Source organism: Tripterygium wilfordii, chromosome 16 (genome assembly GCF_013401445.1).
Source record: "Tripterygium wilfordii isolate XIE 37 chromosome 16, ASM1340144v1, whole genome shotgun sequence".
Lineage (NCBI taxonomy): Eukaryota > Viridiplantae > Streptophyta > Magnoliopsida > Celastrales > Celastraceae > Tripterygium > Tripterygium wilfordii.
The window spans coordinates 3,476,925-3,498,494 of NC_052247.1; the positions used below are offsets into that span (position 1 = coordinate 3,476,925).

Sequence of the window (21,570 nt, forward strand, 5' to 3'; positions counted from 1 at the left end):
CCTTTATAGTTCTATGAAGCTTCTTTATTTACATTATTTTTATCAACTAATTCCTTTTTTGTTCCCTTTATATACTCCTTACAAAGCCAACCTTTCTCTCTCCCTCTCCGTCTCTCTAGCTTCTCTATAGCTACTACATCCATGGCCGCCAAACGCTTCTTTGATGATTCTACCTCCGACCCGGAATATCCGCCAACGGAGAAACGGATCAGAAGTCGACACTCTCTAGCTTCGTAAGTTCAAGCTTATAATTTCTTTCTAAAAATATTCAATTTTCTTTTTAATTCATGCTGTTAATTATATATATATATATATGTATGTATATATTAGTGTTGTAGGACAAGTGGTTGCTGCAAATTCCATACAGAACTTGTGTACGAGCTTAGAACCAATGCTTAGAAGAGTGGTATGTACATTTGATGCTCTCAAAACCTATCTTTTGTTCATGCATACATATATATAACACTTATTCTCACATGCGGACGTACGTAAACATATATAATAACTGTGACCCCCACTGTTTCAACGCACTATTTTCAATTCGTAACTGAAGGGGTAAGGTAAGAATGTGTATTCGTGAGCTCACATGTTCCACATGGTATGCATGAAATCGTGTGCGTAGAACTCGACAACTGGAGTAACTAAGATACCAACTGATAGGATCCCTATCGTAATTGTGTAGACACTCTAACTCTTGTTTTTTCATAATATTATGATATGGTCTTAACCCATATTTCTTCTTTTTCTTAAAGGTGAATGAAGAAATGGAGAATACACTCAAAAGATGCTCTATATCAAACCTCACTAGGCAACCTTCCTTTAGAATCCAAGCACTTGAACCTTCAACTCTACAACTTGTTTTCCCCAAAACCCTATCACTCCCAATATTTACAGGAAGCAAAGTAGTCCATACCGATAACTGTCCCCTTCAAATCCTTCTTGTAGACAAATCAAGTACAGGAGGCCACAACCAAATGCTTCCAAGTACACTACCTTACCCTATCAAAATAGAGATTGTTGTTCTTGATGGGGACTTCCCTAGTGGAGATGGCCAGATTTGGACAAGTCAAGACTTTGACAACAATGTTTTGAAGGAAAGGACAGGGAAGAGGCCTTTGTTGGCTGGGGATAGCTTGATTGTCTCAATGAGAGATGGGGTTGCTGTTGCTGGTGAGTTCGAGTTCACCGATAACTCGAGCTGGATTCGGAGCAGGAAGTTCAGGATTGGTGCTAGAGTATTTGCTTCTGGGAGTTGTAATTCTCATGGCGTTCGGATTCGAGAAGCCATGACTGAAGCTTTTGTTGTCAAAGATCATCGCGGAGAGTGTAAGTTTTATTTCATCCTTCCTTATCAGCTTAAGCTTTTGAAATAGCCACCATATATGATTTGAACACTAAATTTTGATAGTCACATAAATATATAAATACTCGCACATCATCTGTATGTATTTCATTCCACTTTGAAGCTATAATTTTTAAGCCTATGTTCTTTCATGGGGCATGTTAGGGTTTACTCAACTAGCACGTGGCCACAAGGATATTGTTCCTAGTGGAAATCGAACTCAACACCTTCCTAATGCATATAGTTTGGCCCCATAAATTCACTACTAAACTATCACCCTAGTGGTTCTCACATAATTAGACCCTATAATTAATCATTGATACTCAGATCCTACCATGAATACATACATACATACATACATACATATATATATATATATATTTGTGTGTGTATATGTAATTGTCTGTGCTATTCAGTCTATTCTTTAACCATTCCATTTAGTATATGAAAGGGCAAGGCCACTTTAATAACAAATCACAAGTAGTCTTTTCAACCTGTTTTGATATTAGTCAATAGTGCATCATAGTTTGGTAGATATATACTTTTGTGTCGTATGTATTTAGGTCTTAAGTCAAACAGTAATAATAGGGATCTCAATAGCTGGTATCCCTGTTATTCCAGTAGGGATCTCAGCAGCTGATATCGTTGTTATCTCAGCAACTGGTATCTTAGTTATCTCACTTGTTGAGTTGTACGCATAAGATTTCATACGACAAATGTGGAGCCCACGAATTCACTTGGATCTTATGCGTCCAACTCAGCAGTTGGGATAATTGGAACACCAATTGCTAGTGAGATCTTTTTCATTTCATAAGTAATACCCATGTACCAATAAGTAATAACCAGATTCTAATTGTAGAGCCCCAAATCCAATGATCCAAGGGACGGGTTATCCTTCAGAGTTCAACTGCTGGGATTTGGGACCATTACACATTACATCAATGAAATTGTAATCTGATCACTTTAAGATGTTATCATAACAAAATTTAAAAATAGAAATTGACTATCAGTCAATCAAACAAACAACTAAATATATATATAGGTTTCTGATTCTTCTACTTGTCTCTTTCTCTTCATTTTTTATGAGGGGGACCCCAATGAACAGCCAAAGAACCAGTGTGTGTAGTTTGTGTTTAAGCCACACATATATGGATGATGATTTGTTATATATATGTATATATTCCTTTCACATACAGCCGGCTGTTTATGGTCTTGGTCAATGGATTTGATTAGTATTTATTTTTGATCTTATCACAAATAGTTTCAATCTGACCTAATGATAGTTGTAAGATTTTTTTTTTCAGTTTGAATTACTATTGATTCAAGATTTTTCTTAAACCAAATTATCACAAGGATTATTCTTAAACAAAATTAATTTGTTAGTCGTTGAGTTTTTCATTTTTTTGTTAATTGGGTGTAATCAAATCCCGTATCAAGTGATCAAAAAGGATGTTATGCTCGCTCTGTATGTGTGGATTGACGGTTTGAGTTTAGGCTCATGTCAGTTGTCAAAAGAGCAACGTTCCGAGTTACTAAAAAGAAGTTATGATGGCTTTTGCTATAACTTTGTTTTGTGCAATATCTAGTAAAACTTTTATATGCATAGTAATAACTTCTTTCACTTTTGTGAATCAATACAGTGTACAAAAAGCATCATCCACCAAGTTTGGAAGATGAAGTGTGGAGACTGGAAAAGATAGGAAAAGATGGTGCATTTCATAAGAAGTTAGCTTCTGAGGGCATCAAAACAGTCCAAGACTTGTTGAAGCTCTCCACTGCTAATCCATTAAAGCTTAGGAAGGTATTTAAGTAACTTGAAGCTACTATATATTTGTAGTTAAATAATACATGTGTTTTTTTGGTGACCGAGGAATCACCTAGCCCAACATGTTTTTCGGACAGCTGAGTAGATATAAACCTCAGGTCACTAGAATAGCCCGTACCATGCTGACATAGGTAAGACTGGGCCAAAATCCATGCGGGTAGGAGCCCAAAAGTGGAACAATCCCACGGAACCAGGATTCCACGATGAAATATCCTAGCTAGTAGGTTCAAACTTTCGACGTTGGGCACCATACGCCCTAAGTTTAGAGAGATAACCAACTAGGCGATCGCTTAACAGTTATATATGTGTTATTGCTTCCCAAACATTTTCTTTTTGTTGCAGATCCTAGGTGGAATGTCTGACAAGATATGGAATGTCACAATGAAGCATGCAAGAACATGTGTTATGGGGAACAAACATTACATTTACAAAGGCAACAATTTCACAATCACCTTCAATCCAATCTGTCAAGTTGTTAAGGCTATGATTGATGGACGTATGTACTTCACCAGCGATCTAACCAACATAGATAGGGTATGAATCTCTTTTCCCATATCTGTCTAATGCATTGAATTGAACAGTTTTTTTCCCCTCTAGCTTGTGTGTTGATCATCTTAATGTTCCTCTGCAACTTTCAGACCTATGTTCAAACAATGGTGAGTGAAGCATACACAAAATGGCATACATTAGAAGAGAACCAGGAGGTAGAAGGTCTTATCAACGAAACTGCGCTGCTAACACACGGTATGCACATACATTGCTGGTATAACGAATTCAAAACACGAAAACGATTTCGTAATGTTAGATAAGATTAGTAATAGTGTAAGAAAATTTTGCAGGTGACATGGGGAATCAATATCTCAATTATCATCAGCAGGAGATGATGATATCATACCAGCAAAATGGATTCGAACAAGCGAGTTCGAGCTACTTTGGAGCACCGGTTGAACAAGGATTACAATATTGCATCTCTGAATCTTCGTCAGACGGAGAGTATATGCCCTCGAAGTCTTTCATCAACAGCGGTTGACAATGTATTAATTCGCGCAAGTGGACGAATGTGTGAAGGTGTAAGATAATTTGCTTGGTGGGGATAGTAGTTTAGGTATTGCTTTATAGGAAGTTGTCAACTGCTTCATGGCAATCCACCCCGCTTGCTGCTTATTTCTGTACAAAAGGAAGATGTATAGGCTAAGTATGAAGACAGATAGTATTGTACAAAGTAATGTGAAAAGAACGTGTTGAAGTTTCCTGTGTATAATATCAAGGACATTGCAAGTAATCTGTTTCTTTCCCCCGTTTTCTCTTTAATTGATTTACTGCCATCCCGTAATCTAAAGGGTTATACCTTGCCTAGTTAGATGTTACTAAAGCCAAGTCTAGACACACTGAAACTTAAGGTCACCGGTAATTCTACAAAACTCACAGAAGATGTTAGAGGTTCCGGACGATCAAGTCAATTGCCTGTTTCGCTCAAGTAAATTTGTAATATTTACATCCTTTTTTTTTCACCCCTTACCTGATGAAGGGAGTCCCCTTTTATAGTGAGGATGACATGTCTTTTGTCCAAGGTACGGATTTTGACATTGATTGGGTTCAGAAGATTTTAGGCGTGTATCTGTGAAAATCCCTGGGATGGATTTGGTCTTTTCTAAGTAGTGGTTCAATGTTTTAGATTTACCGTCATAAACGGGTATGTGTGTCGAGGTGATTATGAGGTGGCTGATGGGATGTAAGAATCAAAGGTTTTTTGACCAAGAATTTGCGTGACGAAGGGTTACATCAGGAGTAGATGAGATCGAAGTCGGCAGTAATTCGGCGGCGTCAACCGAAAGAATATGGGTTCGACATTGAGGACGTCGATGGAGTGTCGTCGACATGATGGATAGGTGTGACGACATGGGGTTTCGTGGGTCATTACCCGATGAATTAGTTGCGTTGAGGGGGGGGGGGGGGGTGGTCGGAGATTGGGGTTAGTTATGATGGTGAAAGTAATAAATCGCCGACGCCACCCCTTCGTCGGAACTCTCGAGCATCTCATCACCTGAATTTCTCCTTCCAAAAGAGAATCTGTTATTCAACCTGTATCAGATTTAGAGTACTCGGCAGATCCAATTTCGGTTCATTTATCAAGATCGAGTACCCGGAAAAGTCACAGAGGTTCATATCTGGCAGCAACCAAGGGGTCTCCTGTCTCTAGAGGGAAGAAGAGCTTAACAACAGTTACAGTGGAGAGGGATCCGTCAGCAGATAAGAAATCAGCATTTCCGATGCCGTCAACATGTGTTTTCCCAAGTTTGGTGGTGGCAAAGGATGAGAACATGAAGGTGTCAAGGGAACCATCCATTACAGGCAGCCATCTCCAATTGCACGGAGGCATGCTTCACCTAATACTCGAAGGGCCTCACTTTCACCTGAGAGGAGGCTGTCGGGCAAGATCTGAAGGTCCACAAGTGAACAGGTTTTGTGCATCGGCTCCCCTAAATCCCACCTGCACTAGATGGAGAACAACTCTCCGACAAGAAATTTCAAGATTACAACCAACAAATATCACCAACAAACCAGTAAAACGATGAGAAAATAATGTATGCATTTTCTTACATCCTAGTAAAGGAAAATCAAAGATAAAACATATAATCCCACCTTTTGAGTATTGACTAATTAAGTGGACAAAAACAAATCCACGATTTGAACATTTGAACCAATATCTTGAAGTGATCATTGCAATCAAATTTTCCAAGTTGTTTTTTATTTTTCCAAAAAATAAAAAAGAAAATGCATGAAAAACACGCGTACCAAACTAAGGTGGCAAACAATCGGTTTCAAGTCGGACAGTATCACTTGTTTACGAAATATTTACACGTCCGTACCTTGACATAGATTGGATTTCGGACGTACTTAATTGACCAAACCCGAATTGATTTAAATTCGAACAAGTAAATCGGACAATAACCTAATATGGGTTAAGGTCCGGACAAGTAAATCGAACAAGATTTCTGTGTTTGGACCCTATTCCGATTTTAAAACGGACAATAATTTTATGTTTAGACTCATATTTCGGATATATTACTTATGTTAAAACTTAATTTAATTTAGGTTGGATAAATTCTGTCATGCAAACATGACATAGTTTTGTCTCGATAGTAGTGTTATTTCATGTTGTCCTTTGGTCTTCTAGTGTGGGGCCTGGAATTTATTTAAATCCAAATCAGAAATACCCGTTAAGAAGGCTGTAAATGCGGGTCCCAACTAAATAACGATAAGAAAAACTTATCGGCGATAAGTTGTTAACTCACTCACGAGAAACTTAAACTAGCCGTTAACGTCTCCAATTCAAATCTCCAGTAGTTCTCTCTCTTACCGGCACAGAGAGAGGGGCAGTAGCTTTTACAAAGCCCTGCAAATCAACTCCATTCCTCTCTCTCTAAACGCTCCCATCTCTGCATTTCTCTCTCTAAAGAGCTCTCCGTTTCTCTCCATCGCGCTGAAGATATCTTATAATTGGAGTTTGCTGGTGGAATTGAAGTGCCTCTCCAGGACCTTTGATTTGGGAATTCTGTAAGATTACTTTCCCTTATTTTATCGTATTGTTGGTAATATTTGGTTCTGGAAATGGAAATATTAATGAACACTTTATGGATTTTCCTTTTTGGGTTTGTTTGGATTATATGGATCGTGAATAAAAATGGAATCTTTTCAACTTCGGCGATTTCTTCGCATAAATTCTGGGTTTTTGGGCTCAAATTGAACAATAAACTTGACGGTTCCATGCATTTATCGTGATGGTGCCGAGGATCTGTGAAAAACATAAACCTGTGGCTGGATCTGTAATCCAATTAGGTTTTGGTGCTATAAAAATTCGATGAATCCTCGTATACATGCAGAATATAAGGAAGAATAGAAACTTGTTCCATCTTTGTTCTCTTCCAGTCTAGTACTTCTGTTTCGTAGGAAATAATGTTACCCTAATGAAATCAGCTGGAACTAATGTTTAGCGGATTTTCAATCTAAGGAAAAAATGAAACTAATTTTCTTCTATTTTTTTATCTGTTGTTGTGATTCTTAAGAAGATTATTTATGCTGAAGTACTTAAAAATCCATTATTTTTTCGTAAGAATAAATAAGCTCCATTAAAGCATGGTTTTCAAATCTGTTCCAATTACTTTTGAAGAACCATCATTTGTAATTTGAACTATCATGACTGACCCATGGTTGATTTCCCTGCCAGTTACTGAGATTCTAGTCGCTTCTGTTGCAAAGGGTATTTTTCGTTAGCGTCTCCTTTGAGAGGCCAAGACTATACTTCAATTAGGTCTTCTGGTTAATTATACCCACAAAGAGTAGAGTTTGAGTAAAAGATGACAGTCAGAACTCCAGGAACACCCGCTTCAAAGATGGATAGGACACCGGTTTCAACTCCCGGAGGTCCCAAATCAAGGGAAGAGAAGATTGTCGTCACGGTTCGATTAAGGCCTTTGAACAAGAAGGAGCAGTTTGCCAAAGACCAAGTAGCATGGGAGTGTATTGATGATCATACAATTGTTTATAAACCGCCATCGGACGAACGTGCGGCTCATCCAGCTTCTTTCACATTTGGTAACTTTATGCCATATACTCCCTTTTTTTTTCTTCATCGGTTTTAATTTTAGAGCACTTGCAGTTATTTGAGCTTTTTTCATTTTAACAAGCTAAAGTTGTTTGGGTTTGCTTGTTCAGATAAAGTATTTGCTCCTGGTTGTGTTACTGAAATGGTATATGAGGATGGGGTGAAGAATGTTGCTTTGTCCGCTTTGATGGGAATTAATGGTAATCCATTTCCTTCTATTTCCTTCATTTCATTATGTGAACCAACCAAAGTTTTTATTTTTGTTCTTCATATGTATAGATTATTAATATGCATTTGTATTGCAGCAACCATATTTGCATATGGGCAAACTAGCAGTGGGAAGACCTACACCATGAGAGGCATAACGGAGAAAGCTGTTAACGATATCTACACGCATATTATAAATGTGAGCTTTATTGAAACCCGATGCCATCCATTCAAGTCTTACAATTGGGTTCACAAATTGGGCTGTGTGTTATTAAGAAATTTGAATACTAAGAGTTTTGAAGATTGTGGTGTGCATTGATGTATGCTGCTGTGTTTAATTTATTTTGGTATGATTACAGACTCCAGAAAGAGACTTTAGAATTAAAATCTCTGGATTGGAAATCTATAACGAGAATGTCCGGGACCTGTTAAATTCTGAATCAGGTCGTAGCCTCAAGCTTCTAGATGATCCAGAGGTATTTTTATCTGCAAATTTTTTTTTTCAATTTTTCGAGAGTGAAGTGCTTATGCTTTTTTCCACATGCTTCTTTTGCTTTTATTACTGGATTTCTTGCAATTTCGTGGTGCAGAAAGGTACAGTTGTGGAGAAATTGGTAGAAGAGACAGCAAACAATGATCAACATTTAAGACATCTTATCAGTATTTGCGAAGGTAATTTGATGAAGCTCTTGATTTGATTTCTCTTTGCTTTTCTTCTCCTACGTTAATAGGAGATGATTACATGTTTTGTTGCATTGCTGCAGCTCAAAGGCAAGTTGGTGAAACCGCCCTAAACGATAATAGCTCACGGTCACACCAAATAATTAAGCTGGTAATTCACAGATCGTACTCTCTACTGATGTTTGTGGAAGAAACTACAAAATTCCTATGTGAAAAAGTAACATGTGAATGTACGTTGTCTCGAAATGCAGACGATTGAAAGTACCCTCCGTGAGAATTCAGATTGTGTGAGAAGTTTCGTTGCAAGTCTGGTACAATCTGGAGTTCCTTTACCTTATTTTGCTTATATAAAATTGTAAGACTAATACTTTCATGATTTTAACTTCGGGTTTAAATACCTGCAGAACTTTGTAGACCTAGCTGGAAGTGAAAGAGCTTCTCAGACTCATACAGATGGTGCTAGGCTCAGGGAAGGTTGCCATATCAACCTTAGTTTGATGACTTTGACAACAGTAATCAGGAAGCTCAGGTCAGAATTTATCTTAGGTTACAGTGTCCACAGAGATGGCACAGGCTTCATATAGATTTCTGTCATGATATCACTTATGTAGAACTGCCTTCAGAGTCATGTCTTATTGCATAATTGCAGAAAATTGTATTAAATCAAATGGAGAATCTATTATGTTATCATAAACCCGTATAGAACTAACGAAGCAGACTAGTTTAGGTTCTATATTCTACTTCCTCATGGAAGTCTGATCCCCTCTACTATGCAGCTTTTGATGTCTTTGTGGGCTTTCGAGCCATTTGGAATATATTTCTGGGATAAGCGAGACAGTAATCTTGTATTGCGTTGGTGGTAAATTGTTTCACTTGCAGTGTTGGAAAGAGGAGTGGTCATATACCATATCGAGATTCAAAACTTACTCGCATATTGCAGCATTCCCTTGGGGGGAACGCACGGACTGCCATCATATGTACATTAAGTCCAGCTTTAAGTCATGTAGAACAATCTCGAAATACTCTCTTCTTTGCCACCCGAGCAAAGGAAGTGACCAACAACGCCCAAGTCAACATGGTACTGGTTCTCTATTGCTTACTTTGTTTGCTCTCACCACTGATTCCGGGTAAAAATACACATTCAAGTTGCTTCATCTTTGCATATATATCAGGTTGTTTCGGACAAGCAGCTAGTAAAACATTTGCAGAAAGAAGTAGCAAGGCTGGAAGCAGAGCTGCGAACCCCCGACCCATCTAAGGAAAGGGACTTAAAAATACAGCAGGTAAATGACAATATGAGCTTAGGTTCATCTAAATGTATTTGAGAAAGGAATTGAGTGCAAAAAAATTGTGGTAAATTATCTTTTGCTTGCAGATGGAGATGGAAATGGAAGAGCTAAGACGCCAACGAGATCTTGCACAATCTCAGGCAGATGAATTACGAAGAAAACTTCAGGAGGAGCAGAAGGTTTCCTTCACACCACCTCCCTAGCACTCTCTCTTTCTTCCTCTCTCTCAATTAGACTCATCTTCATTTTATTTTTACATATTTTCAGAGTTCAAATCTTCTCCAATCACCTCGTCCATCTGTTAAGAAGTGTCTCTCATATTCTTGCAAACTTGATGGGAAGGAGCTAGGGTGCAATGATAAGACTAGAAGAACAATGTTGAGGCAGTCGATGATGAGGCAATCATCAGCTGCCCCTTTCACGCTCATGCATGAAATCCGCAAACTTGAGCACCTACAGGAGCAGCTTGGAGAAGAGGCTAATCGAGCTCTTGAAGTACTGCAGAAGGAGGTGGCTTGTCATAGACTAGGTAACCAAGATGCTGCTGAGACAATTGCTAAGCTGCAAGCAGAAATAAGGGAAATGCGTTCTGTCCAATCAGAACCAAAAGAAGTTGAAGTTGAAGTTGGAAGTGTCGTTGCTCCTAACAGAAGTGTCAGCGCTAACCTGAAGGAAGAGATAACGAAACTTCATTCCCAGGGAAGCACCATTGCAAATCTTGAGGAACAACTAGAGAATGTTCAGAAGTCTATAGACAAGTTGGTAATGTCTCTTCCAAGCAACTTTCAACAAGCTAACATTGAAGCAACCCCCAAGACCAAGAATCATTCGAAGAAGAAAAAGATGCTTCCTTTGACTTCAAGCAATGGCGCCAATCGGCAAAACTTTATACGATCCCCTTGCTCACTTTTATCTACTTCTGAACAAGTTTTGGAGTCTGACATTGAAAATAGAGCTCCAGATAATGATGACATTGTATCCACGGAGACTCGGCCAGAGTCTGAGAAAGAGACTCCTACAAAAAGTGAAGAATGTGGAGATATCTCATCAAAGGAAAGCACTCCGGTCTATCGACGTTCAAGTTCTGTTAATATGAAGAAAATGCAGAAAATGTTCCAGAATGCAGCTGAGGAGAATGTCAGAAGTATAAGAGCATACGTTACAGAACTTAAAGAGCGTGTGGCAAAATTGCAATATCAAAAGCAATTACTTGTTTGCCAGGTAAAGTTCATGCTTCAGTACAGTTTGCATTGCATCATATCTTCATTTTTATCTTCAAATATGTTCATTAAGTGAGGAAGTTCATCATTCTCACCTGTTATGCCACTAGGTGCTTGAGCTGGAATCAAATGAAGCAGCTGGATACGATATTGAAGAGGAAGAAATCACAAACAATACAGAAGAGCCTCAAATTTCTTGGCAAATAACTTTCAAAGAGCAAAGACAGCAGATCATTGAGTTATGGGATATATGCTATGTTTCCATCATACACAGGACACAGTTTTATTTGTTATTCAAGGGAGACCCTGCAGATCAAATATACATGGAGGTCGAGCTGAGGCGCTTGACTTGGTTGGAACAGCATTTGGCAGAACTTGGGAATGCAAGCCCAGCTCATGTGGGAGATGAACCCACAATCTCCGTGTCCTCAAGGTTTCTCTTGCTTACTTTCTATTATATCAAGGTTGTCACGTATCGTCTTTAGATAATTGAAAACTGACATATTCACTTACTCTGAATTGCAGCATTAAAGCACTGAAACGGGAAAGGGAGTTTCTTGCAAAGAGGTTGACCTCGCGTTTGACAGCTGAAGAGAGAGAATATTTGTACATGAAATGGGATGTTCCTCTTGAGGGGAAACAGAGGAAGCTGCAGTTTGTAAGCAAGCTGTGGATGGATCCTCATGACCCCAAACATGTACAGGAGAGTGCTGAAATAGTAGCAAAGCTTGTAGGATTTTCTGGAGGTGGGAATATGTCAAAGGAGATGTTTGAGCTCAATTTTGCAGTTCCAGCTGACAAGAGGCCATGGATTATGGGTTGGAATCCGATATCAAATCTTCTGAACCTGTAAGAAACCACATTTTGTTTATAACTATTTTCCATTCTGTAAATGTAATTCTTTATTGGAGTTTTTCTCCAAGTTGGTATTAAGGTTGAGAGCCACAATGCATGGTTACAATCTGAACATTAATCATATCTTTTGTAATTTTCATAATTTCAATAAAAGGATTTAATATTCATAATTTCAGTCTCAACATCAATCATATGTCTCCTTTGTTTTTTAATTACGTTTCTGAATCCAGATAGCCGAGATTGGACTCAGGTTTCGGTTTAGTTAGCGCGCGGCCATCATTTTGAGAGAGCTCATTTGAGAAACAGAAGAGGCACTTTCTTATCTTTTTATTTACAGTAGATCATGAAGGAGTTATAAGGTTGTAATGCTCTGTCATTTCTGCAGAATTCAAAACCATGATTGAAGGATGACTAGTCGTCGTTAGTCTCGAAATTCCGAAAGATGGAAAGTAAACCAGCCATGAACTCAACACTGCTTTCATTATAAATACTACATCTGCAACAGCTTCAACATAACAACACAAGACTAAAACTAGAGACATGTGGACATGTCCCTTATAATATTTCAAACACAGATAGTTCTCCATTACTAGTAGCTACTAGTACATAAAGACATACCACACCAGAAATATATAGTAAACAAAGTCCAGGGTTTCCATTCTCCATAGGGAGAAGAGATGGAATAATGGTGATCAAATGGATTTCAGCACTTGGGGAAGGGAGTACCACAAGTGTCAGCAACCTTCCTGGCATTCGGGGTTTCGATAAACTTCTTGAGGTTCGGGTTCCTGAAATAACCACAAAGGCAAGGCTTCTGCTCCTTGATCCTGCTGCAGCAGAGTTGTGATGGTTGGGAGGAAGATGTGATTGCATTCACACATGGGCTCAGCTGCACTGGGCTACAAGTTACTGCCTCTGTGACCTGGGTTTGCTCAGCCAGCAGCAGCACTAGCATTGCACAAACTGCAACATATGATGCCTTCATTTCCACACTTAGAAAAAAATTTACAAAACCCTTTATGCCTCTATATATGTGTGTGTTTGTCTGTGTGTGAAGAGGGAAGGATGTTTTCTATGGTGCCATTGCATTGCATTCCACTCAATTTATAGAGGGAGGATTAGGCTAATTACTAAAGGAAAACAATTGAAAAGTTTTAGGGTTTGGTCCCACTTCTCTAAAGAATTCGGTGCATCAATGAAAGTAGGAAAAGTTGCCCTTTTTTTTTAACCGAGGAACAACCCTTTTGGCCAGCTAAATAAATGTAAACCTCGAGCCGTCAGAACAGTCTGCACCAACTCATGCGGGTAGGGTCTCGGAAGTGGGACAAACCCATGGAACCAGGATTCCACAAAAAAATATCCCAGCTGGTTGGTTTGAACTCCAACCTCGGGCACCGTAAGCTCTAAATTCGGAGAGATAACCAACTAGGTTGTCGCTATATAGTTCCGTATTAGTTTTTGGCACAGTCACATTGATATTGCTCGGACATCCACTTCCATGGTCTTTCTTTTTCTAGTCCTCTATCATTTCCTTTAAAGGAGGAGGCCATGAGAGATGGCTTTTTATAAGTTGTGATAAGCTTGAAGATCTATGTTCTTTTGTTATTGCTTCAGTATTTCACTTGATTTACGCAGTCATGCATCTACACAATTCTTAACCAACCCAATGTGGACGTCACCTTGCTCTCTCTTTTTTTTCCTAGGTAAATGCGTGTTTTTTCCACGAATATTTGGATCGACCCAATTTTCCCAAAATTTTGTCCCATGCATAGACGTTTTCCGTCTAACAATAGGATAAGTTGGGTCAAAACTCAACATGTGGTCACAAAAATATTGCTCTCAGTGAAAATCGAACTCTTAAGATTATTATAATTTTCTATAGAATGTGAGACCTAAAGCCCCTAGCATTTCAATCATAAGCATAGGTAATTAGGCCTAACCCCATTCATCATCATCCTCCGAGCATTTATCCCAAAAGTTTGGTAAAATTTTGCCGTCTCATTTTGATTGCTTTTGACACCCACTTCTTTCATGTGATTTCGGTGATGTTTTTGTGAGTACTGTCTCTCTCTATCTCTCTCTCCTCATGCATCCACATTTTCACACCTTTGCTTATAATTTTGTGTAATCTGATCTCCAATCACTACTGATCATCATGATTCTTCTTGTTATGTAATGAAACCATGATTCCTTTTGAAGCCTTTTCTAGTAGTGGGAGTATAGCATGCTCAGCACACAGGAAGAGTTTTAATATTCATATACATCATTGGCATTTTTAATTTTCAACTACTACCTCCTTTTCTTTTTTTTTTTTCTTTTTTTAATGTAATGCAAAATCAACTCTACACTACTGAAACTATACTTTTATCTTGGATAGGGGTTAGCGTTGATGACTAAATTTAAAACTCAATCAAACGAGAGAATGAGTGATTCTCACCTTCGACTCATCTCATTCCTTCCTCAAAATATCAACCAAATGCCCTGCTAGAGTTTTGGCTAAGAATGGATAAATTAATCTTCATCACACTAGGATTCCTTTTGGAGTTGATGTTTGGTCCAAAAGGGAGTTGCCTCAAGTGTCAATAAATTGTGATAAGTTGAGCAGCAAATGACTCTATAATGATACTTTGCTCCCTTAAGCATGCCAGAAATGATTGGAATCCAAGTGGGGGGTTATAGAGAGTCCATTTCTAGGTCAAAATTAGAGTGCATGAAATCATGACGTGGGTCTTTGCAATCATGATAGATTCACATCTTCAAGCTCATGCTTACCAGATGGGTTGTATTCTATTTTGATCATGAGTATTTCACCTTACTCAGACATCTAACTAGACATAACAGTGCTATTAGTTTTACTCTAAGATCTATACAAAGATTTGCTCTCATATCTCCACCATAAAGTGTTCCTTTCTCATGGCTTTGCCAAAAGTTGACAGGGGGACAAAAACAATTAACCATATGAGTGATAATTTAGTTGACAAATCTATGTGGAGCTAATCGAATAGTCTCAGGATGACATGAATTTAAACCTTACGGACTCAGGAGGTCATGAATTCAATTCTCACATGAGCAATGCCTCGTGACCATGCCCTAAGCTTTGACCAAATTTATCCTATCGTCGGGTGATGAATTTCTGTATATGCTGGCCTAATGACCCAACGCCAAGAATTTACACAGTTGAAGTTTCAGAGGAACCATAGGAATTCAGTCTTGTTATTCAAGATAAAGGAACCATCATAAGACTTGAATAGCAAACGTTAGGACTCAAAGTTTTATGGCTCAAGGAACTTCTAAATAACTGATAATCTTCAAGAAAGAAAGTAACAACACAACAGGTGCCTCTTTTGGCAGCAAGAAAATTAGAAGGCAGGTCCATTGCCAGGGAAATTCAAGCACAAATTTCAACTGTCGCGTAAAATGAATACCCCAGGCGACGGGTATTCCTGGAAAGTGTAATTACATCATTGATCGTCTATATCTATATCTTCCAAGAACAAGCATATGCCATAGCTGATAACATTTTTTTCCTTCTTGTAGTTGCCTGCCAGTCCAGTTATTCATAGGCAATAGGCATGGTTGAAAATGATGATTATCTGGTTTCTCGAGGATTCCTACGGTGTAGAAGCAACCTGAGATTGATGTCTGCACATAATTCTAGTAGCTGTTAGCATCAATGAAGAGAATGCAATAATTGGAGTGTCAATGTGCTATTCCTCAATGACCTCGATGTGCATGTGCAGGAAAAGGCAAGAAATTCAGGTTTTCTCCATGAGAAATGGCTTGATTGAAGACTCAATTTGATATTTTGGAACAAGGGCACATTCAAGATGCAGGTCTTCATTTAAAGAAATTTATCAAGCATAGTTTCAATTTCGAAAGCTTCATACTTTACAGAATTGTCGAATTGCCAATACTCCGCATCCAAGGAAGCTTACAAACTACTACACTATCGAGGCGTAAGTAGAGAAGTTCCAGACATTGCTATTCGAATGTCTTTCATCTGATTAAACAGTTTACCAGATCACAGGTGATCTGTTCATGATTTTCCTCCAAATGGAAGGATAATTATTAAGTTTAGATCATACCGATCTTTGAGAAGTTCTTGAGGCAAGTAGATGGCAACGGTGAGAGATTAACTTACCAAGCAATATTGTCCTAGTGAAGGAAACCACCATGTCCTCCAGCATTTGTGAACTTGTAGACAGCACCAGACACTAGCCAATAAAAAAATTATCTATCACCATATTGCACAACTTAAGATCATTAACTGTCAAACCAGTATAGGAACCCAAACATCACGCTAATACCTTCGTAACCCTCAAGAAGAGGATCCTCTGACATCAAAAGGGGCGTATCTAGGTCTATGAACCTACACAGAACATCTTATACTTTAAAATAACCCACAAAATTTGTACCACAAGGTGACAAGTATAAATAGAGTGCTTGTCGTGTTTTCTTTATTTGATTTATTTCATGAGACTTACTTGAAACACCCAAGACCAGCAGCAAGGTGGCCAGCAAAGCCCATGGCGAGTCGAGTCTCAACCATACCACCAATCATCAAATCCAGCCCTGATGCCCTTGCCTCCTCAATAATTTCAAGGGCTCCAACAACGCCAACTTTGGCAAGCTTTATGTTAACAACATCAGCAAGATTTCCTTTTACTATTTTTTTCACATCAACCAGGCTCCTACAGCTCTCATCAGCTGCAACAGACACCCCATATTTTTGTTTTGCAACACAAGTAACATGCCCAAGACCTTCCCAGTCATCTCTGTGAACCGGCTGTTCAAAAAGAATGGGAGTGACCTCCATTTCTGAAAGAGAACTTTCCAGGTCAGATCATGTGATGCAGATTGTTCTTTGTCAATGTTCAGTTAAAAGGCTTGATGCTGAGGGAAAATAATCAGTGTTCTAAAATTAATTACTTACCATGTAATTTTTCAAGAACTTCAGTAGCTTCATTGGGGCTGTACCCCTCATTGGCATCCAAGATAAACAAGCAGTCAGGGTGGGCCACACGAATGGTTTGAAGAACTTCTATGTCTGACTTCAGGTTCTTTCCCACCTTAAGTTTCAAAGTCTTGAATCCTTGTTTGCAGTACTTTGCGGCCAATTCAGCAGCTTCAGCCGGAGCAACAATAGGAATCTGCAGGAAAAAAAATACAGAAGCTTAAATTTGAAGGATAAATTTCTAATTTTATTATACAAGGAAAGCGTAATAATCTACAAACTTATTAGAATTTCGTACTCTTTCATTTTTTTGTCACTAATTCCTCTACTCAGCCCCTACGAGTAAAAGAGAAGGAAACATAGAGGTGTAATAAATATGTGTATGTGTGTGTGTGTGGGGAGGTGGGTGGTTATCTATTGCCAACATCACTGAGAAAGGAACTAACTGTTATATCAGTGATTATGCTATCAGAAACTCCACCAAATAATCTCCATAAGGGTATGCCAATGCTCTTAGCAGCCGCATCAATCAGTGCCATCTCAACTCCTGCCCTGACCTTCAATTGCAAAAGGGAATTAGATGAGCCATACAACAGCCTTCAGATTTCAAAAGTACAGACATCAGCTTGCACACAACAATTGGATACTCGATGCACTTGATAAGCATATAGAACCACTGAAATGCTTAATTGATCAGTATACATCAACTGTCTTACAAAGCGAGCAGGCATCATACGTCGGCATAAGTAAAGAAGGATAGATCACCATGTAGGGATGTGAATAGAATAACAAATATATTGCGCATGAAACCTTTAGTGATTATGGAGTTCAATCCCCTCTCCAACTGTCAACCACCCATCATCATCAAAGCAAGGTCAATAATAGGCCAACAAGAAGGCACAAGCTGTAAATTAAGGGATGAATATATGCACATATTGCAGAGATAATCCAACACTTGGTCATATTCATTGCAATACATATCCACAAAGCATAAACTCTACTTTTAGGTCATGATGATTTCAATAGCACAAACTGATTTTATAAGACAAGTTAAAGACATACTCAAAGCATAAAAGAAAATTCCAAAATTTTAAATATGTTAAAGCCGGATAGGCCATGCAACATCTAAAATGCAGATTCTGAAAATGCTGAACAACTGATAAAAAAATTAAGAATCTGAAAACACGCAATGATTATCGAACCAATTACTTAGAAGTTAGAAGTTGGAACTAATCGTCTCACTAATTTTCCCTTTTCGCGTCAATAGTACCCTAGGGAAACTAAATCACCAATATTTTATTTTTCTGCAAATTTGGATCATGACAATAATATGACAAACTTCACCAAGCAAAATACTTGTATTAGATTCAGATGAGAGTACAAGACCTGCTACGACATCCCAAGCAAATTCTATCAGATTTTTTATTGTCTTGGTCTAACCACTCAAAATATCAAACTAATCTAAGCACCAAAAAATTATATAGAAATCCCGGAAAACTGTGCATGATTAACTAACAAGGATGACAACAAAGAGATAAATAATAAATCTAACTCCAAAAGCAGTCAAAAAAAGGTTTTCAATTTAACTCACAGAAGCAAACTCATGACCAGGTAAAACCCCACCAATCTCTTCCAAAACAGAACCCAACGTCATGGATGGACTTCTCTTCAGCAAATCACAAGCCTCCATGGCCTTGGCCATTGCTGTAGGCTGGTCCTCAGCAGTAACAAAGGGCAGAATTGGGGCTTCACCCCACCCCACGCTCCCATTCCTCAACTCAATCCTTATGGCCACATTATCCACCCGCTCAAGCCTCGACGTGGCAATGGTAAAAGGAGCAATCAATGGCACACTCAATGGCCTGCTTTCCGCCCTTTGCACATCCACCGTGAAAGTATTCATCAGATTCTTGAAACCAAGACTTAAACTTGATGTAGCACTCATTGCTGCCATTGATTTTCTTCAAGGGATTCTGAAATTGGGTATTTGGGTCTTATGGGTTATAAGACTTTGAGGGTTTAAAGGGCTTGAGGGGGGTTTTGGAGAGAAAGTAGCAGAAACCCAGCTGTAAGCGTTTGAAGGTGTGCTTGTGTGGGCTTTCTTGGACTGGAAATATGATTGAAATTGGGAAGGATGTGAAGAGCTTCCATTGACAATAAAGGAAGGTTTTTGATCAACGAAGAGAGCAGTTGGTGGAGTCTTTTTTTTTTAACTCGAGATGTCAATTTCTTCGTAGGCTTCTGCTGTCTCATGGTGCGTCCTATCCTATGTTGTTGGATTGGATGGTTTTTTTCCAGGTGTTTCTTTTGCAATTCTGATTTTTTTAATATTTAATAATTTACAATGGGCCCTCTAGTGGACCACGACCCATCTACTCATTGGTTGGGCTTGAAGTGGGCTTAGGCCCAATTATCTTCATTTTTATTGTTCTTTTTAGTTTTTACCAGTTATAGTGGTTGACAAAGGAAATGTTTTTTTGGAAATAAAAAATGCCAAATGATTCCAATGTTTTTTTTTTTTTCCCAACTATATCAAATACTGGGATGAACACAAATGATCATGTTATATTGTGGGCCCTACATGATCCATATGAAATTGTATATGTCCATCTCAACATTGCGTTTGGGATAACTGAGAGAGAGAAAAAAAAATACTGAAATTTATAAGATTGCTGTTTTGACAATGCAGGCATATATTTATGTTCTTTATGTAAACTGTAAATTAGAAGCGATAACAAAGCACACACAAACATCTACATCTATGATCTATGCAAAGGTATGTAAATGTTGTAGAAGTATTTAGATTCCATATTCATATAGAAAGCCTAAAATGATGGAACAGAATCCATAACCTTGTGAATTAAGTTGCTTTTGCACTTTACACACAGTGTAGCGGGCATGGGAAGCAACCAAGCTTCAAAGACAAAAGGATATGTACAAGCCATTCCTTACTTTTCATGCTACCTTTCTTTCCCATAAAACTTAGAACCTTTTAGTTTCATTCATTTCATATATATATATATATGTATATGTATATGTATATATATGTTGGTGCAGAACAAACATTCACAACAGCACATATTGATAAGTTTGCTTCTCTGAGATTAACAGACCAGCATATCAGTAGAGAATAATTAATCATGCCGATTTACGAATCGCCTGAGTCTGACAATGAAGGTTGGGAAGCGAAGAAGCTCTTCGGGCGTCAAAGGCCGATCCATTCTGTTCTTGGAGGAGGAAGAGGTACATTATAGATCAATTTTTTCAAGTACTAAAGCAAATTATGCAAATTGATAGAAACCCTAATAGGTTTATTTGATTGAAATTTTTTTGCAGTTGCTGATATTCTGTTATGGAAGGAAACAAAACTCTCAGCTTCATTGTTGGCTGTTCTGACATTGGTATGGTTCCTTTTCGAGGTGGTCGAGTACAATTTCGTGACGCTAGTCTCTCACATTTCAATCACTGGTCTACTCATAGTCTTCATATGGAGCACCAGCGCAGAGTTCTTCAATTGGTACTTTCTTCTTATTTTCTAGAACATGACAGAAATGTGTTTTGTTTCGATACATATTGAAATCTACGCACTCAATCTTCAGGAATCCACCGCGGATCCCTCAGTACTTGTTACATGAATCTACCTTCAATGAAGTTGCTGCAACATTTCATAGACGATTGAGTCATTTCCTAACAAAGCTACTTGAAATTGCTTGTGGAAAAGACCCTAGACTCTTCATTATGGTATGATCACTGACTATATATATATATATGTATGTATGTATGTATGAGTGTTCTGAATTATTCACAAAGAAAACAAGTAACTAATTAATACTTGATGTTCTTTCCTTCTGTGTTTCTTGATTACTAGACAATTCCTGCTCTCTATGTATTATCTGTAATTGGAAACTACTTCAGCTTTCTGAATCTCTTATATTTTGGTAAGAACTTGTCCTTTTTTCTTTTTCTTCATGCATCGTAAATGTTTTTTTCTAAGTACTGGGACTAATGTGATCAATTTCTGTGATTCAGGTTTTGTCACAATGTTTACGGTGCCATATCTGTATGATCGATACGAGACAGAGGTTGATCATTTTGCGGGAAGATTTGGACGCGATGCGAAGAAAAATTTCAGAAAGTTTGATTCAAATGTTCTAAACAAGATACCAAGAGGAAAGAAAGTCAGATAAATGTTGTTGAAGTATTGGGAATTTGTTCTGTTTCTTATCAGATGTTCAACATATACTTGTAAATGCTAAAGACTTTGTATATATTTATGGCTGTGACTGTAAAAAAGTTAAGACAAGAAAGGAAATTTGTTGTTGTTTGTCAAATAAGACCATCTCCATATTTTCAACATGTTTCAAATTTGTTATTCCCACAAATCCCTGCGATCATTCAATCTGCTCTATGCAAATCCACCATCTCCTCCAAACTCGGGCCTAACATGTTCACCGGACAGCTGAACTATCTAAACACGTGCCGCCAACAAAGTCCACTCCAGTGACGTACCTGAGTATCCGGAGATCTTGGGCAAACTCTAAAAAGGGGTTTTCTTAAAAAAAAAATTAAATCATTAAATGTCATATATTGC

General features: G+C 38.2%; 5 protein-coding genes across 6 annotated transcripts; 3 read left to right on the plus strand and 2 right to left on the minus strand.

Moving 5' to 3' along the window:
- Positions 1–98: 98 nt before the first annotated feature.
- LOC119981405 (protein SAR DEFICIENT 1-like) lies at positions 99–4,462 on the plus strand. Of its 2 annotated transcripts, XM_038824498.1 has the most exons (7): positions 99–233; positions 331–406; positions 753–1,326; positions 2,983–3,143; positions 3,510–3,701; positions 3,806–3,911; positions 4,007–4,462. In XM_038824498.1, the coding sequence occupies exons 1-7, from the start codon at positions 142–144 to the stop codon at positions 4,195–4,197; spliced, it is 1,392 nt and encodes a 463-aa protein (XP_038680426.1). In that variant the 5' UTR covers positions 99–141; the 3' UTR covers positions 4,198–4,462. The 2 variants fall into 2 exon arrangements, with proteins under 2 accessions (XP_038680426.1, XP_038680427.1); XM_038824499.1 differs by lacking the exon at positions 331–406 and having other exon boundaries at positions 131–233.
- Positions 4,463–6,526: 2,064 nt separating this feature from the next.
- Positions 6,527–12,207, plus strand: LOC119981404 (kinesin-like protein NACK1). The gene is made up of 15 exons (XM_038824497.1): positions 6,527–6,725; positions 7,396–7,763; positions 7,884–7,973; positions 8,079–8,179; positions 8,340–8,456; positions 8,571–8,652; positions 8,745–8,812; positions 8,913–8,972; positions 9,066–9,190; positions 9,541–9,739; positions 9,834–9,944; positions 10,037–10,129; positions 10,218–11,171; positions 11,281–11,603; positions 11,696–12,207. The coding sequence occupies exons 2-15, from the start codon at positions 7,526–7,528 to the stop codon at positions 12,021–12,023; spliced, it is 2,889 nt and encodes a 962-aa protein (XP_038680425.1). The 5' UTR covers positions 6,527–6,725; positions 7,396–7,525; the 3' UTR covers positions 12,024–12,207.
- A 268-nt stretch (positions 12,208–12,475) lies between these two features.
- Positions 12,476–13,104, minus strand: LOC119981151 (non-specific lipid-transfer protein 2-like). The gene has a single exon (XM_038824195.1). It carries the CDS (start codon positions 13,008–13,010, stop codon positions 12,729–12,731), a length of 282 nt encoding a protein of 93 aa, XP_038680123.1. The 5' UTR covers positions 13,011–13,104; the 3' UTR covers positions 12,476–12,728.
- A 2,242-nt stretch (positions 13,105–15,346) lies between these two features.
- LOC119980531 (L-Ala-D/L-amino acid epimerase) lies at positions 15,347–19,220 on the minus strand. The gene is made up of 7 exons (XM_038823261.1): positions 18,571–19,220; positions 17,426–17,536; positions 16,959–17,175; positions 16,510–16,843; positions 16,333–16,394; positions 16,167–16,239; positions 15,347–15,667 (listed from the first exon to the last, which is right to left on the minus strand). Exons 1-6 carry the CDS (start codon positions 18,931–18,933, stop codon positions 16,181–16,183), a joined length of 1,146 nt encoding a protein of 381 aa, XP_038679189.1. The 5' UTR covers positions 18,934–19,220; the 3' UTR covers positions 15,347–15,667; positions 16,167–16,180.
- An 813-nt stretch (positions 19,221–20,033) lies between these two features.
- LOC119981406 (reticulon-like protein B9) lies at positions 20,034–21,447 on the plus strand. Its single transcript, XM_038824500.1, has 5 exons — positions 20,034–20,222; positions 20,316–20,496; positions 20,579–20,720; positions 20,848–20,917; positions 21,009–21,447. The coding sequence occupies exons 1-5, from the start codon at positions 20,120–20,122 to the stop codon at positions 21,164–21,166; spliced, it is 654 nt and encodes a 217-aa protein (XP_038680428.1). The 5' UTR covers positions 20,034–20,119; the 3' UTR covers positions 21,167–21,447.
- Positions 21,448–21,570: the final 123 nt, after the last annotated feature.